This window comes from Alosa pseudoharengus, unplaced genomic scaffold, assembly GCF_046254945.1.
Source record: "Alosa pseudoharengus isolate Yale_2024_CS ecotype anadromous, Long Island Sound unplaced genomic scaffold, YU_APseudo_1.1 YU_APseudo_1.1_scf_24, whole genome shotgun sequence".
NCBI lineage: Eukaryota > Metazoa > Chordata > Actinopteri > Clupeiformes > Clupeidae > Alosa > Alosa pseudoharengus.
Window position 1 is genome coordinate 2,039,995 of NW_027468689.1, and position 12,739 is coordinate 2,052,733.

Below are 12,739 nucleotides of genomic sequence, written 5' to 3' on the forward strand. Positions count from 1 at the left end.
TATCCTAAATAGAATTTACTAATAACAATAGCATGAACATATAAATAAAAAAACACTCTGTCAGGAAAAGTTGATTAAGTGCGCTTATGGGCATAACGGGGGAAACGTTTTCCCCCACCTCGCCACTTCATGTGGAAACAAAAAACAGGGAAATGCTGGGAACATTTTGTATCCCAGTTGTGGATTTATTATATCGTAGTCTGTGTTGACTTGGATGTCTTGCGATTTTAATCTGATCGCGGCATTTAAAGCAGCATAGAATTCTTTCTCAAAATGTACTTTTGATATAGCCTACAGTCGTTTTATTAATTATTAGTCATAAACTAATAATTAAAACCTGCACCATTAGTTATAAAGATACATATGCCATAGAACCTTCTAGTTTTAATCATATTAATAATTTCATTAACAAATAATCGCAGAAACCGCAGAAGAATATACTTTTGACTGTGACCTACTCATCAGATGCGATAGGAAACATGTTGCTGTATCATGGAATTTACATAAGCTATGTGAGGGATTTAGCTTAATTTAAGTATAATTATATGGATTGTAGGCCTACATTTAATCTATAAAAACAACGTTGACTGTAAAAACTGTTCTGTCATGTTCACAAATTATAAAGGATATATATATATATTAGACCTAGGCAAATAAGTTTTTCTTCTTCAGCGCGCTAAGATCTAGCTCGACAAGATCTGGGTGCAGAGCCCTTATTAGACATTCTCTGTGGGTGCGAAGATGTCTTGTGAAAACGTAACTACGTCAGAGTATTCGCGTGCCTAATGCGACAGCGTTGACTGGTTGGTTCCTCCCTGAACGTCCACGGCCTCAACCAACTTCAGACATCATGGTAAGCGAATACCTTTGTTGTATTAAAGTTCTGAATGTTGAGTATTCGTGAGTTTTTGTGTGTTAGGATTGGTTCATACGTGAACGTTTGGTTTTGAAGAGAGATAAGAAGATTAAATTGACACATTTGTGTGCTTCCTCTTGTCTGAATAAGATGCGCAATCCATTGACAGGGGAAAGCACATGGGCCCAAGCTAACGTTACCGTTACAATAAAGCCGGTCATGCTAGCATGCGAATGTGTGCAAGAAGAAACACTTGTGGAAATAGAGGGCTGTTCTAAACCTGACAATGAAGTAGTGTCAAGCTGACCCCTGCCAGCTTTGCAGAATGTTTACACGCAGATCGTGGATATAGGCCTAATGCTTGAGTGAATGAAACAAGCTTGCTATGCTAACATTACCCAGCTTGTTAAAACTGAAGTAGGTAGCTAGCAAAACTAAGGCACTGTTAACCGTTTCAATTTTTATAATTTGAAGTGTTGCCTATTGCAGATTATATAATCTCCGTTAGAGATAGTTATTTTGTTTTACACGTGTGTGTAATACTTTGTAATTTGAACTGGTTCACACCAAGTAAAGATTAGCATCGAAGAACAGGCCAGTAAGCTTCTAGTGGTTTCTTAGGAGAAGAGGGAGGAGACCGTGTGCTAGCTTAGCTACTTTTGTCAACGAGATAGAGAAAACTGCTTGGGGAGCGACCATCATCTTAATGCATTTTCATGGCCGTTTCCTTTTTACAATGAAGGCCTAACGTTAGACCATGTTCAATGTTTTCAGATTGCATGTTACTACATGCTTATTAGAGTTTTTTGTTTATGAGATGACACATACTGATCCATGTTTGATGCTCGCATGATACAAAGCTGTCTGTACATAAGCAATAATGATCAGACTGTTTACTATTACTAATATTAGTCATAGTAGTAATTCATTTGACCGACGCTTTTATCCTAAGACGTCGATAATCACGGGGCCAGTCTTCTCGGGGCAGCTCAGGGTAAAGTGCCTTGCTCATTGGCACACGGGGGCAACAGGGAATCAAACCCACCCAGATCGTGCAGGTTATAGTTGATTAATCTCTCGATTATTTCATCAATCAATAAAGTAGCAAGAAATGGTGAAAAATGGTCCTCAAATGTCAAAAGTTTAGTTTAGATAAATTTAACAGGTGCAGTCCTAAAGCAGATTATGCATTTTTGTAATGATTATTGCATTTTTTGTCTTTCTATTCAATAACGCTAGTGTGTTCTAGAACTGTACACCTTTTGCTTAAACTTTGATGTCCACGTTTTTCTGTTTTCTTATAGCCATATAAAGGCATTCATTTGTGAGGGCGCACTAACCATGATTAGTTATATTGACCCTTGTTAATTGTTTATTTTCACAACAGGCGTCCATTTCAATGGCACCCGTTAATATCTTCAAGCATGGGGCTGATGAAGAGAAGGCTGAGACCGCCCGCATGGTGAGTAGAGTCGCTTCGTCAGGTGAAAACTGTCAAATCCTTAGTCATATGTGATTACATATCTCTCCACTTTGCCACTTATGGCTGTCTGTCTTGTCCTAACATGTTGTATATTTATTGCGTTATTGTATTTTATGTATTTTAATTATTATTGTATGCCATGCACCTTGAGCACATTCCTTGTATGTGAAAACATACTTGGCAATAAACCTGATTCCGATTCTGATTTGCTGTGAAACATCACTTGCTCAATAAACCTGATTGTGATTGGCTGTGAAACATCACTTGCTCATGGGTTTCTCAATTCTGATTGGCTGTGACATCACTTGCTCATGGGTTTCTCATTCACAGTCATCCTTCATCGGTGCCATCGCTATCGGAGATTTGGTGAAGAGCACCCTGGGACCAAAAGGAATGGTATGTGAAGGCAGTTTGGATAGATATCAGGCATTTCCTAAATACTAATGTACATTATATGGTATGATTTCTTACAGGAAGGCCTGCGTCTTCTGACTAGTTTGGTTTATGCTTGACATACACATACACTGAACCTGAAGATGCTGTGGGGGTCCTCATTTTCTGACATCTTGCTGTTGTGTCTTAGGACAAAATCCTTCTGGGTGGTGGCAGAGACGCCACTGTCACAGTAACCAACGATGGGGCAACCATTCTGAAAGCCATTGGCGTGGACAACCCTGCTGCCAAAGTGCTGGTTGGTGCGTACCAACTATATGTTACAAACTTACATTTCATGGGTTTCACATTTTGTAGTACCATGTTGAGTCTGTAACTTGGAGTTGATTGCTTTTGCCTTTCTCTCTCCTTCATACACACAGATATGTCCAAAGTACAGGATGATGAGGTTGGAGATGGCACCACATCTGTCACAGTTCTTGCCGCTGAGCTGCTTCGGGTATGTTTTCCCGCCTCACTTCCGCATCTCAAATATTTTGTGTGGTGCTGGCAACTCCTGTCTCTCCTTTTTCTAGTCAGTAGTGTTCGTTACTGAATGGTTTACAGAATTAAGATTTATGTTGGACTTTTAGGAAGCTGAACTCCTGATTGGCAAGAAGATCCACCCTCAGACGATCATCTGTGGCTGGCGAAAGGCCACCCAGGTTGCCCGTGAGGCACTGAAAGCGGCTGCAGTGGACCATGGGTAAATATTACGTTTCTTAACTCAATTTCTTGATCTGCATTGCTTCATTTTTATTTCTTCTGGAAAACTACTCGATCACTCTGTATAGAGCTCAACAATGCCAGGCCACTCTGGTTCTGGAAGTAAAAATCTCTTTCATTATCTCCATTGACAATTCAATTATAAGCCACCAGATTGCAACTATCCCAGGTAGACTTGCCATGAATTATGAGGCTTTGAAGCGATTGTATATGCTAATACAGATGCAACAAGTTCATATAATATTAACGTAGTTTGAAGAACATCTTTAATTTGCTAGCACAAATTCTGAAGTGTTAGGCAGCATCTTTGATGGGTAGAGATGAAACTCTGAAACTGGCCTAAGAACAACCTGGGGTGTATTTTTGGATGTTAATAAGTGTTAGAGGAAGTGGTATGTTTATTGTGTTTATATTTTATATGTTTATATGTTTATTGTGTTCATATTTTATATGTTTATTGTGTTCATATTTTATATGTTTAAATGTTTATTGTGTTGCTAAATCCCTCCGTCCGCTCTACACAGTAACGACCCAGAGAAGTTCCAGCAGGACCTGCTGAACATCTCGCGCACCACGCTGTCCTCCAAGCTGCTGACTCACCACAAGGACCACTTCGCCAAGCTGGCCGTGCAGGCCGTGATGAGGCTCAAGGGCTCCGGGAACCTGGAAGCCATCCACGTCATCAAGAAACTGGGGGGAAGCCTCACCGACTCCTACCTGGATGAAGGTATGAGGGAACGAGGGAGAGAAATTGGGGAGGAAGGGAGGGAAGGACAGAGGAAGAGAGGGGATGGAGAAGATGAGAAAGAGAGAAATGATGCATAAGGGATGAGTTGGACAGTGAAAGCTAAAAGGAAAGGTAGAAGAGCCTTGGGTGATCAGTGGTTTTTTGTTTTGTTTTTAAAGAGCTGTGTATGTTTGGGGGGACTGTAATACACACCCAATTCATTTGGTGAAGATTTATTAATAACATGTACTTGGAGCCTGCTAACCGTTTTTTTTGTTTTTTTTTGTAAAAGGATTCCTGTTGGATAAGAAAATTGGCGTCAATCAGCCCAAGAGGATGGAGAATGTCAACATCCTCATTGCCAATACTGGCATGGACACAGACAAGATCAAGGTCTGCATCCTAGTTCTCACTCTTCTCTTGACAATAGTTGCATCAGCTATGTGAGTTCTGTGCAGGGAGCATGTGACCACTAGATCTCTGAGCTGCTCTGTGGGGGGGGGGGGAGTGTGTTTAGGAGGCCGTCTGATCTGGGTGTGGGATCTCTCCGTGTCTTGGGAGTGGGTAAGGAGTGTGTTTAGGAGGCCGTCTGATCTGCGTGTGTTCCCTTTCAGATCTTCGGCTCCCGGGTGCGTGTGGACTCCACGGCGAAGGTGGCCGAGATCGAGCAGGCGGAGAAGGAGAAGATGAAGGAGAAGGTGGAGCGCATCCTCAAGCACGGCATCAACTGCTTCATCAACAGGTACGTCAGCTGCACACGGCACCAACTGCTTCATCAACATATAGAACGTATTGGCTCCTCCTGCCCTTGTGGCCCCTGACCGTATGCGATTGGGTTGGTTCTCTTCTCAGGCAGCTGATCTACAACTACCCAGAGCAGCTGTTTGCCGCAGCTGGAGTGATGGCCATCGAGCACGCAGACTTTTCTGGAGTGGAGCGTCTGGCACTGGTCACAGGTGAGAGAGAGAGCCAGCGAGCGAGAGAGAGAGAGCGAGCGAGAGAGAGAGAGCGAGCGAGAGAGAGCGAGCGAGCGAGAGAGAAATACTCTGTTTCTGGGTGTGTGTTTCTTTGTCTACTTAATTTGTTGAATTGACGTTTTGGAGTTCAGGAAGGTTTCACTTCATTATTCAACTTAAATTCAATTTTCATGCATGCAGCTTCATAAATTGTGTTCCTTGTAAAACTATCCAGATGCACAGTGGTCATTTTCAGGAGGGAACGAGGGCCATGGTATGTGACGTTTCCTTTGTCTCCATCAGGTGGCGAGATCGCCTCCACGTTTGACCATCCTGAGCTGGTGAAGTTGGGCCACTGTAAGCTTATCGAGGAGGTGATGATCGGAGAGGACACACTCATCCACTTTTCCGGCGTTGCCATGGGTACGACCTGTTGTAATAAACTAATCTAAAGGAAGGCTCAAGCAGAAGGGGTCGCCTGAGGACGAGTCTGTGTAGTATGCAGCTATTGATATAAAAAAATATGTATTTGTGCATTATAGCAATCAAAGAAACACTAAATAGATTGGATAAAGCTGTTGGAAGCATTTTATTCTGAAGAATAGGATGTATGAAGTAGACCGTGTTACTAAGTGGAAACCTGGATGGAGTCCTAATGTGAATACTAACGGTGTGCGTGCGTGTGTGTGTGCGTGCTTGTGCGTGCTTGTGCGTGCGTGTGTGTGTGTGTGTGTGTGCGCGTGTGTGTGCGCGTGTGTGTGCGCGTGTGTGTGCGTGCGTGTGTGTGTGCGTGTGTGTGTGCGCTTGTGCGTGCGTGCTTGTGCGTGCGTGTGTGTGTGTGCGTGTGTGTGTGCGCTTGTGCGTGCGTGCTTGTGCGTGCGTGTGTGTGTGCACGTGTGTGTGTGCGCGTGTGTGTGTGTGTGAGACAGGTGAGGCTTGCACCATTGTGTTGCGCGGCGCCACTCAGCAGATCCTGGACGAGGCCGAGCGCTCTCTGCACGATGCACTGTGTGTGCTCGCTCAGACCATCAAGGAGACGCGCACCGTGTTCGGCGGAGGTCCGTATGCCCTCCAGTGTTTCCCTTACATTGCCCACCACAATATCAACATTGACCACCACAATATCAACATTGACCACCACACTATCAACATTGCCCACCTCACAATGATTTTCCAGGTTGTACTAAATTGTGCTTAAATCTGGTTAGCGTCATAGCACGCTCCGCTAATTTGTTAAAAACTGTTGCATTGAAGTTAATTCTACAAACCAACCACCACAAATAGAATTCTGTGGGAAACACTGCCCTCCATCTTCCCGTTTAATAACACACCACATTTTCTGCATCTTTCCCTTAAGTTTGCACATTTCTGTCCATTTTTTCTCCACTTCAGTTTAGTAGCACATAAACCAAGTTCTAAATCAGACATTGTTTCTGAAGGAATGCAGACTAAGCTTTAGTATGACACTTTGACCTCGGCCAGAACACTCTGACCTTGGCCAGAACACTCTGACCTTGGCAGAACCCCTCATGTGTATTCTCGCCCCCTCCCCAGGCTGCTCCGAGATGCTTATGGCAAAGGTGGTGACTGATCTGGCCAACCGAACGCCAGGCAAAGAAGCTGTCGCCATGGAGTCTTTTGCCAAAGCTCTGATGATGGTGAGCCTCTTCATGGCCTTTTTCCAGTTATGCCTGGACACAGTGGACTTCATGTATAATCCACAAAACTCTCACAAATACTTTGTCCGACATATAATCCTATTTATGCACTTAATGCCTGAACACAAGAGCAAGATAATTAATTGTGAACATGCAAGTATACACACACACATGCATTTCATCAATAGTAGTCTTAAAGCGGTCTTAAAGTGGTCTTAATTCAGCGTGTTGAAAGCTGCAGCATCTGTTAACGCGTGTTCCGTTCTCCTCCAGCTGCCCACCATTATTGCGGACAACGCCGGCTATGACAGCGCAGACCTGGTGTCCCAGCTCAGGGCAGCACACGTAGAGAACAAGACCACCTATGGCCTAGGTGAGTGAAGAGAACACACACACACACACACACACACACACACACACTGTGTATATGCATTTGATAAAATGCGGTGGCACACGCACTGTCCACACAATATCCTGTGCACACATTTGGTAAACTATGTTCCTACTTCCTTACGTATACATGACTGGGTTTTCCAAGTTCATGGTTTAGTCTCTCAGCAGAATAAGTTGAATAAGTGGTAAACCTACTAATAGAAGAACTCTATGGCGTCATTGTCCTGGCAAAATAAGTCCATACTTGAGTGAGTTAACTAATCCAGGATAGTCAATAACCGCTTGTACATGAGTTGGTGTGTGTTTATCGTGGGCGGTGACCTTTGACCCTTGCCCCCCCCCCCAGACATGCAGAATGGCATCATCGGCGACATGGCCCAGCTGGGCATCACGGAGAGCTTCCAGGTGAAGAGGCAGGTGCTGCTCAGCGCCGCCGAGGCCGCAGAGATGATCCTGCGTGTGGACAACATCATCAAAGCTGCGCCCAGGTGAGGCCTACCTATCCCAGTGTCACGCCACACACACACACACACACACACACACACACACACACACACACACACACACACGCACGCACGCACGCACGCACGCACGCACGCACGCACGCACGCACGCACGCACACACACACACGCGCACACACATGCAACTCAATTTGTGTACTACATTCCATGCTTTCTAATAGATAGATAGATAGATATTTTATTGATCCCCAAGGGGAAATTCAAGAAGATCCACACATGCCACTGTTACCATATAAAGACAAACACATTTGTTTGGCTTTAAAATCAATACATCTGCAAAACCCTCTTTTTGTTTATTCTGCAGGAAACGAGTACCAGACCACCACCCTTGTTAAGTAGTGATGAGCAGTGTGGGAGTATGAAGAGGACTAAAACCATAAGGATGATGAGCACTGCATATTTATTACCTCTGGGGTGCAGTGTGTGACATCGCTCACCTGTTTCCGTGTGTGTGTGTGTGATGTCATTTATCTGTCTCGTTTAGTTTGAAAGCTCCGTAGTCACAGATTTTGTCATACGTTGAATGCACTGTTGCAACCTGGCCACGCCACACCCTCATCTGAAGCAGGAAGGCAGTCTGGACCGTGTTTGTTTACTAAACAATAAAAATGTACTCGTGCTACCAGACGTCATGATTCTTTTCTTATTCACTTCCATTTGAAAACCCTTTTAAAGGAATGAAATATTGGCTCTCCTTTTGCACTCACAATTAGTTTTGCAATTAATTGTAAATTGTTATAATATTTCTGGACATTGCATATTCAGTCTGTATTTCAGTACTAAGTTAAAAGTGGGTGGAAACCTCAAATGTGGAGGCGGGCAGTGATTGAAGGCTGAAAGTGGTGAACTCTGGGTATGTTTTGCTCTGCATGGCCTGGGGGGTATTCCAAGTACGTACTTTAGTGACAAACCTGGGTAAGTTAACTTGGAGTATATAAGTATAAGTACATATACTCTTTTGATCCCGTGAGGGAAATTTGGTCTGCATTTATCCCAGTCCGTGAATTAGTGAAACACACTCAGCACACAGTGAGGTGAAGCACACACTAATCCTGGCGCAGTGAGCTGCCTGCAACAACAGCGGCGCTCGGGGAGCAGTGAGGAGTTAGGTGCCTTGCTCAAGGGCACTTCAGCCATGGCCTACTGGTCGGGGTTTGAACCGGCAACCCTCCGGTTACAACTCCGAAGCGCTAACCAGTAGGCCACGGCTGCCCCGTAGGTGGTAAATCTCCTAATAGAAGGGCTTCATTCTCCTAACAAAACAATACCATAGGGCTCTTGTTGTAGGAGGTTTACCACTTGCTCTGAGTTTACTTACCCAGGTTTATCATTAAACCACGTACTTGGAATACCCCCCAGGCCAGCAGGCTGCCCTGGGTCACTGTAACCTGGCTATGGTTCAGGAGGGTAACATCTGCCCTCACCCTCCAACCAAAAGACCCAATCATTTATTTATTTAAATCTCTGGAATACAACTGCAACAGTTTGAATGCAGATATACCCATTTTAGTTTTAAGTACAATACTTCAAAACCCTTTATGACTGTAATATTACTTCAGTAATGTGCAGAATTTTGAGAATTGATCAATCCCTCCAAAAGACCTGTTAAGTGCACTGTGACCTTATTCACAAACGTTTACGTACACACAAACATGCTGAGTGTGTGTGTAGTGGAATGGCATGATACTTACTGATTGGCTGATAATATCCCCTCTCGTCAACTCTACTCCAACTTGCACACACACACACACACACACTTGGACCGGAGCGTGACGATGAGAGGGCCGATTCTGCTTCTGTTCTGGGGCTACACGGTGCAGGGGATCGTGAGGTGAGTCTGCCTTCACCTGGGGACAACCACCTTCACAGTAACCGCTAGCAACATCTGCCTTCACCTGGGGACAACCACCTTCACAGTAACTGCTAGCAACATCTGCCTTCACCTGGGGACAACCACCTTCACAGTAACCGCTAGCAACATCTGTCACAGTAAGGGGCACAGCTGTGCGTTTACACCAGGGGTGTCAAACTCATATCAGGCAGTGGGCCAGACCTCACGGGGGCCGTCATTGTTGTGGTCATTATCATTCTTCTGCATGGGTGTAGGAGTGTTGTTAGATGATATACTTCTTTACTATACCCACTTATGAGCAAACTAGTACAAGTCGTGCTGCTGTCATATACCGCTCTTTTCCTCTTAAAATACCTCTTCTTGAGGATGCTTATTACGCAACTGGATGTGAATATCTCTGGGGGGCCACATGAATCCTGCTGGCGGGCCTGATCTGCCCCCCGGGCCTTATGTTTGACACCCCCTGCTTTACACTCATTAAGAGATCAAGAAGTTGAGAGAATGCAAGGGGCTGGACACTCGTGGTCATTGTTTTGTATTTTCTTTGTTTGTAATGTCAGAGCGGAGTACCATTGCCTCAGCTCATTTCTGTCTACACTGGAGAAATAAGACTAATTGAAGTGACAAATTGCCAGTCTGGTCTGATTTAAACCCACAGAGTGCCCAGTCTGGTCTGATTTAAACCCACACAGTGCCCATCTCTCTCCAATCTGGTCTGATTTAAACCCACAGAGTGCCCAGTCTGGTCTGATTTAAACCCACACAGTGCCCATCTCTCTCCAGTCTGGTCTGATTTCAACCCACAGAGTGCCCAGTCTGGTCTGATTTAACCCACACAGTGCCCAGTCTGGTCTGATTTAACCCACACAGTGCCCTTCTCTCTCCAGAATCCCTTTGCAGCGCTTGCCATCCGTTCGCACCCAGCTGCGGCAGACCAGCCGTCTGGAGGAGTTCTTTCGAGACCACCAGCATGACATCTACCAGCGCACCTACGTGCAGTGCTTTCCCCCGGGCACCCAGTCCCTCTCTAAGGGCCGCAGTGCTGAGAAGCTTTATAACTTCATGGATGTGAGTGTCACTGGGTGTGGATTGGTCTGGGCTTAAATCAACTGGACATCACTGTCTGGACTTGGTTTGGCTTTAGCATTTTATTTTAAGCTACTGGCAGGAGTTAGGTTGCCCCCTTTATCTAATTTATCTAATAGTAACTGCAACGAGTAATATTGTATTGTGTGTGTGTGTGTGTGTGTGTGTGTGTGTGTGTGTGTAGGCTCAGTACTTTGGTCAGGTGAGCCTGGGTACACCTGAGCAGAACTTCACCGTGGTGTTTGACACGGGCTCAGCTGACCTGTGGGTTCCCTCCTGGTACTGCGTCAGCCAGGCATGCGGTAAACACCATCATGACACCATCTCTTCTCTCCCTACTGCATATATACACAGCTCATTAGCAAGTATTGGACTTGCAAAAGTGTGCTAATGATACTAATGAGTACTAAATAACACTATGCTGTATATCTCTAAGTCATCATATTTATTGGCATGCTTTATTAGCAGTTCTTAATGACAAATTGGTAAACTGTATCATTATGTTATTGCTAGTGTGAAATAACAGAGGTAAGAGATAATGACCTTGCTGAAGTAATCCATGACCTTGCTGAAGTAATCCATGATACTTGGACTTGGTTGCCATAGGGGTGCTCACATGGTACCCTGACTTTTAAGCTTGGCTAATGTTTGAGAAGAGAGATGGGGTTATGAGAAGAGAGATAGGGTTATGTTTGAGAAGAGAGATGGGGTTATGTTTGAGAAGAGAGATGGGGTTATGAGAAGAGATGTGGTTATGTTTGAGAAGAGAGATGGGGTTATGAGAAGAGAGATGGGGTTATGAGAAGAGATGTGGTTATGTTTGAGAAGAGGGATGGGGTTATGAGAAGAGAGATGGGGTTATGAGAAGAGATGTGGTTATGTTTGAGAAGAGGGATGGGGTTATGAGAAGAGAGATGGGGTTATGAGAAGAGAGATGAGAGATGGGGTTATGTTTGAGAAGAGAGATGGGGTTATGAGAAGAGAGATGCGGTTGAGAAGAGAGATGGGGTTATGTTTGAGAAGAGGGATGGGGTTATGAGAAGAGGGATGCGGTTGAGAAGAGAGATGGGGTTATGTTTGAGAAGAGAGATGGGGTTATGAGAAGAGGGATGCGGTTGAGAAGAGAGATGGGGTTATGTTTGAGAAGAGGGATGGGGTTATGTTTAAGAAGAGGGATGGGGTTATGAGAAGAGGGATGGGGTTATGAGAAGAGAGATGGGGTTATGAGAAGAGGGATGGGGTTATGTTTGAGAAGAGAGAATTTGAAGGTACTACTGGCGCTGGCCAATACAGTCATGCTGTCTCTTTCTTTCAAACATTTTGTTATTTCATCTTTTCATTAGTCAGTGTCATTACTGTAAGTTTTTCTTTCTTTCTTTTTACCGTCTTCCAAAACATACCCTCCTCTGTTTGCCATAATCTGTCACTTAAATACCTCTTGCAGACCAATATCTTCATATTCCTGTCATCCCCTCCTTGCAACCTACAACCACCCCCCAACCACCACCCTCCCTTCCTGTATCTGTTTCCAGATAATCACAAAAAGTTCAAGGCCTTTAAGTCAAAAACCTACATCCATGATGGGAAAGTGTTTGGTATTCACTATGGCTCTGGACGTCTGATGGGTATAATGGCAAGAGATGTCCTGAAGGTGCTGTTCCATCCTCTCACAGTCTCAATTTCTCAATGTTTGTGTATGCGTGCATGCGTGCGGGTGTGTGTTTGTGTGCGGGTGTGTATGGGTGTGTGTGTGCGTGTGCGTGTGTGTGTGTGTGCATGTTTATGTGATACTGCTCTGCCTCCACAGGTGGGCTCCATCACTGTGAAGAACCAAGAGTTCGGGGAGTCGGTGTACGAGCCAGGCTTCTCCTTCGTCATGGCCAAGTTCGACGGCGTGATGGGGATGGGCTACCCAGACCTGGCTGAGGAGATGGGGGATCCTGTGTTCGACAGCATGATGGCGCAGAGTCTAGTGGAACAGCCCATATTCTCCTTCTACCTCTGCAAGTAGGCGTTCCGCTGCTCACTGCACACAAGATAACAGCCTT

General features: G+C 44.8%; 2 protein-coding genes across 2 annotated transcripts in view; both read left to right on the forward strand.

Moving 5' to 3' along the window:
- The first annotated feature begins 772 nt into the window (after positions 1 to 772).
- Positions 773 to 8,380, forward strand: cct2 (chaperonin containing TCP1, subunit 2 (beta)). Its single transcript, XM_076302798.1, has 16 exons — positions 773 to 853; positions 2,244 to 2,318; positions 2,670 to 2,735; positions 2,923 to 3,034; positions 3,155 to 3,231; positions 3,365 to 3,477; positions 4,022 to 4,224; positions 4,517 to 4,617; positions 4,839 to 4,966; positions 5,077 to 5,180; positions 5,484 to 5,603; positions 6,110 to 6,238; positions 6,735 to 6,838; positions 7,112 to 7,211; positions 7,578 to 7,719; positions 8,058 to 8,380. Exons 1-16 carry the CDS (start codon positions 851 to 853, stop codon positions 8,086 to 8,088), a joined length of 1,608 nt encoding a protein of 535 aa, XP_076158913.1. The 5' UTR covers positions 773 to 850; the 3' UTR covers positions 8,089 to 8,380.
- A 1,148-nt stretch (positions 8,381 to 9,528) lies between these two features.
- Positions 9,529 to 12,739, forward strand: part of nots (nothepsin) — a 6,321-nt gene continuing 3,110 nt past the window's right edge. The window contains exons 1-5 of the mRNA XM_076302480.1: positions 9,529 to 9,584; positions 10,493 to 10,673; positions 10,876 to 10,993; positions 12,224 to 12,342; positions 12,499 to 12,698. Of these exons, the coding sequence (XP_076158595.1) occupies positions 9,529 to 9,584; positions 10,493 to 10,673; positions 10,876 to 10,993; positions 12,224 to 12,342; positions 12,499 to 12,698 (674 nt within the window). The remainder of the gene's footprint in view (positions 9,585 to 10,492; positions 10,674 to 10,875; positions 10,994 to 12,223; positions 12,343 to 12,498; positions 12,699 to 12,739) is intronic.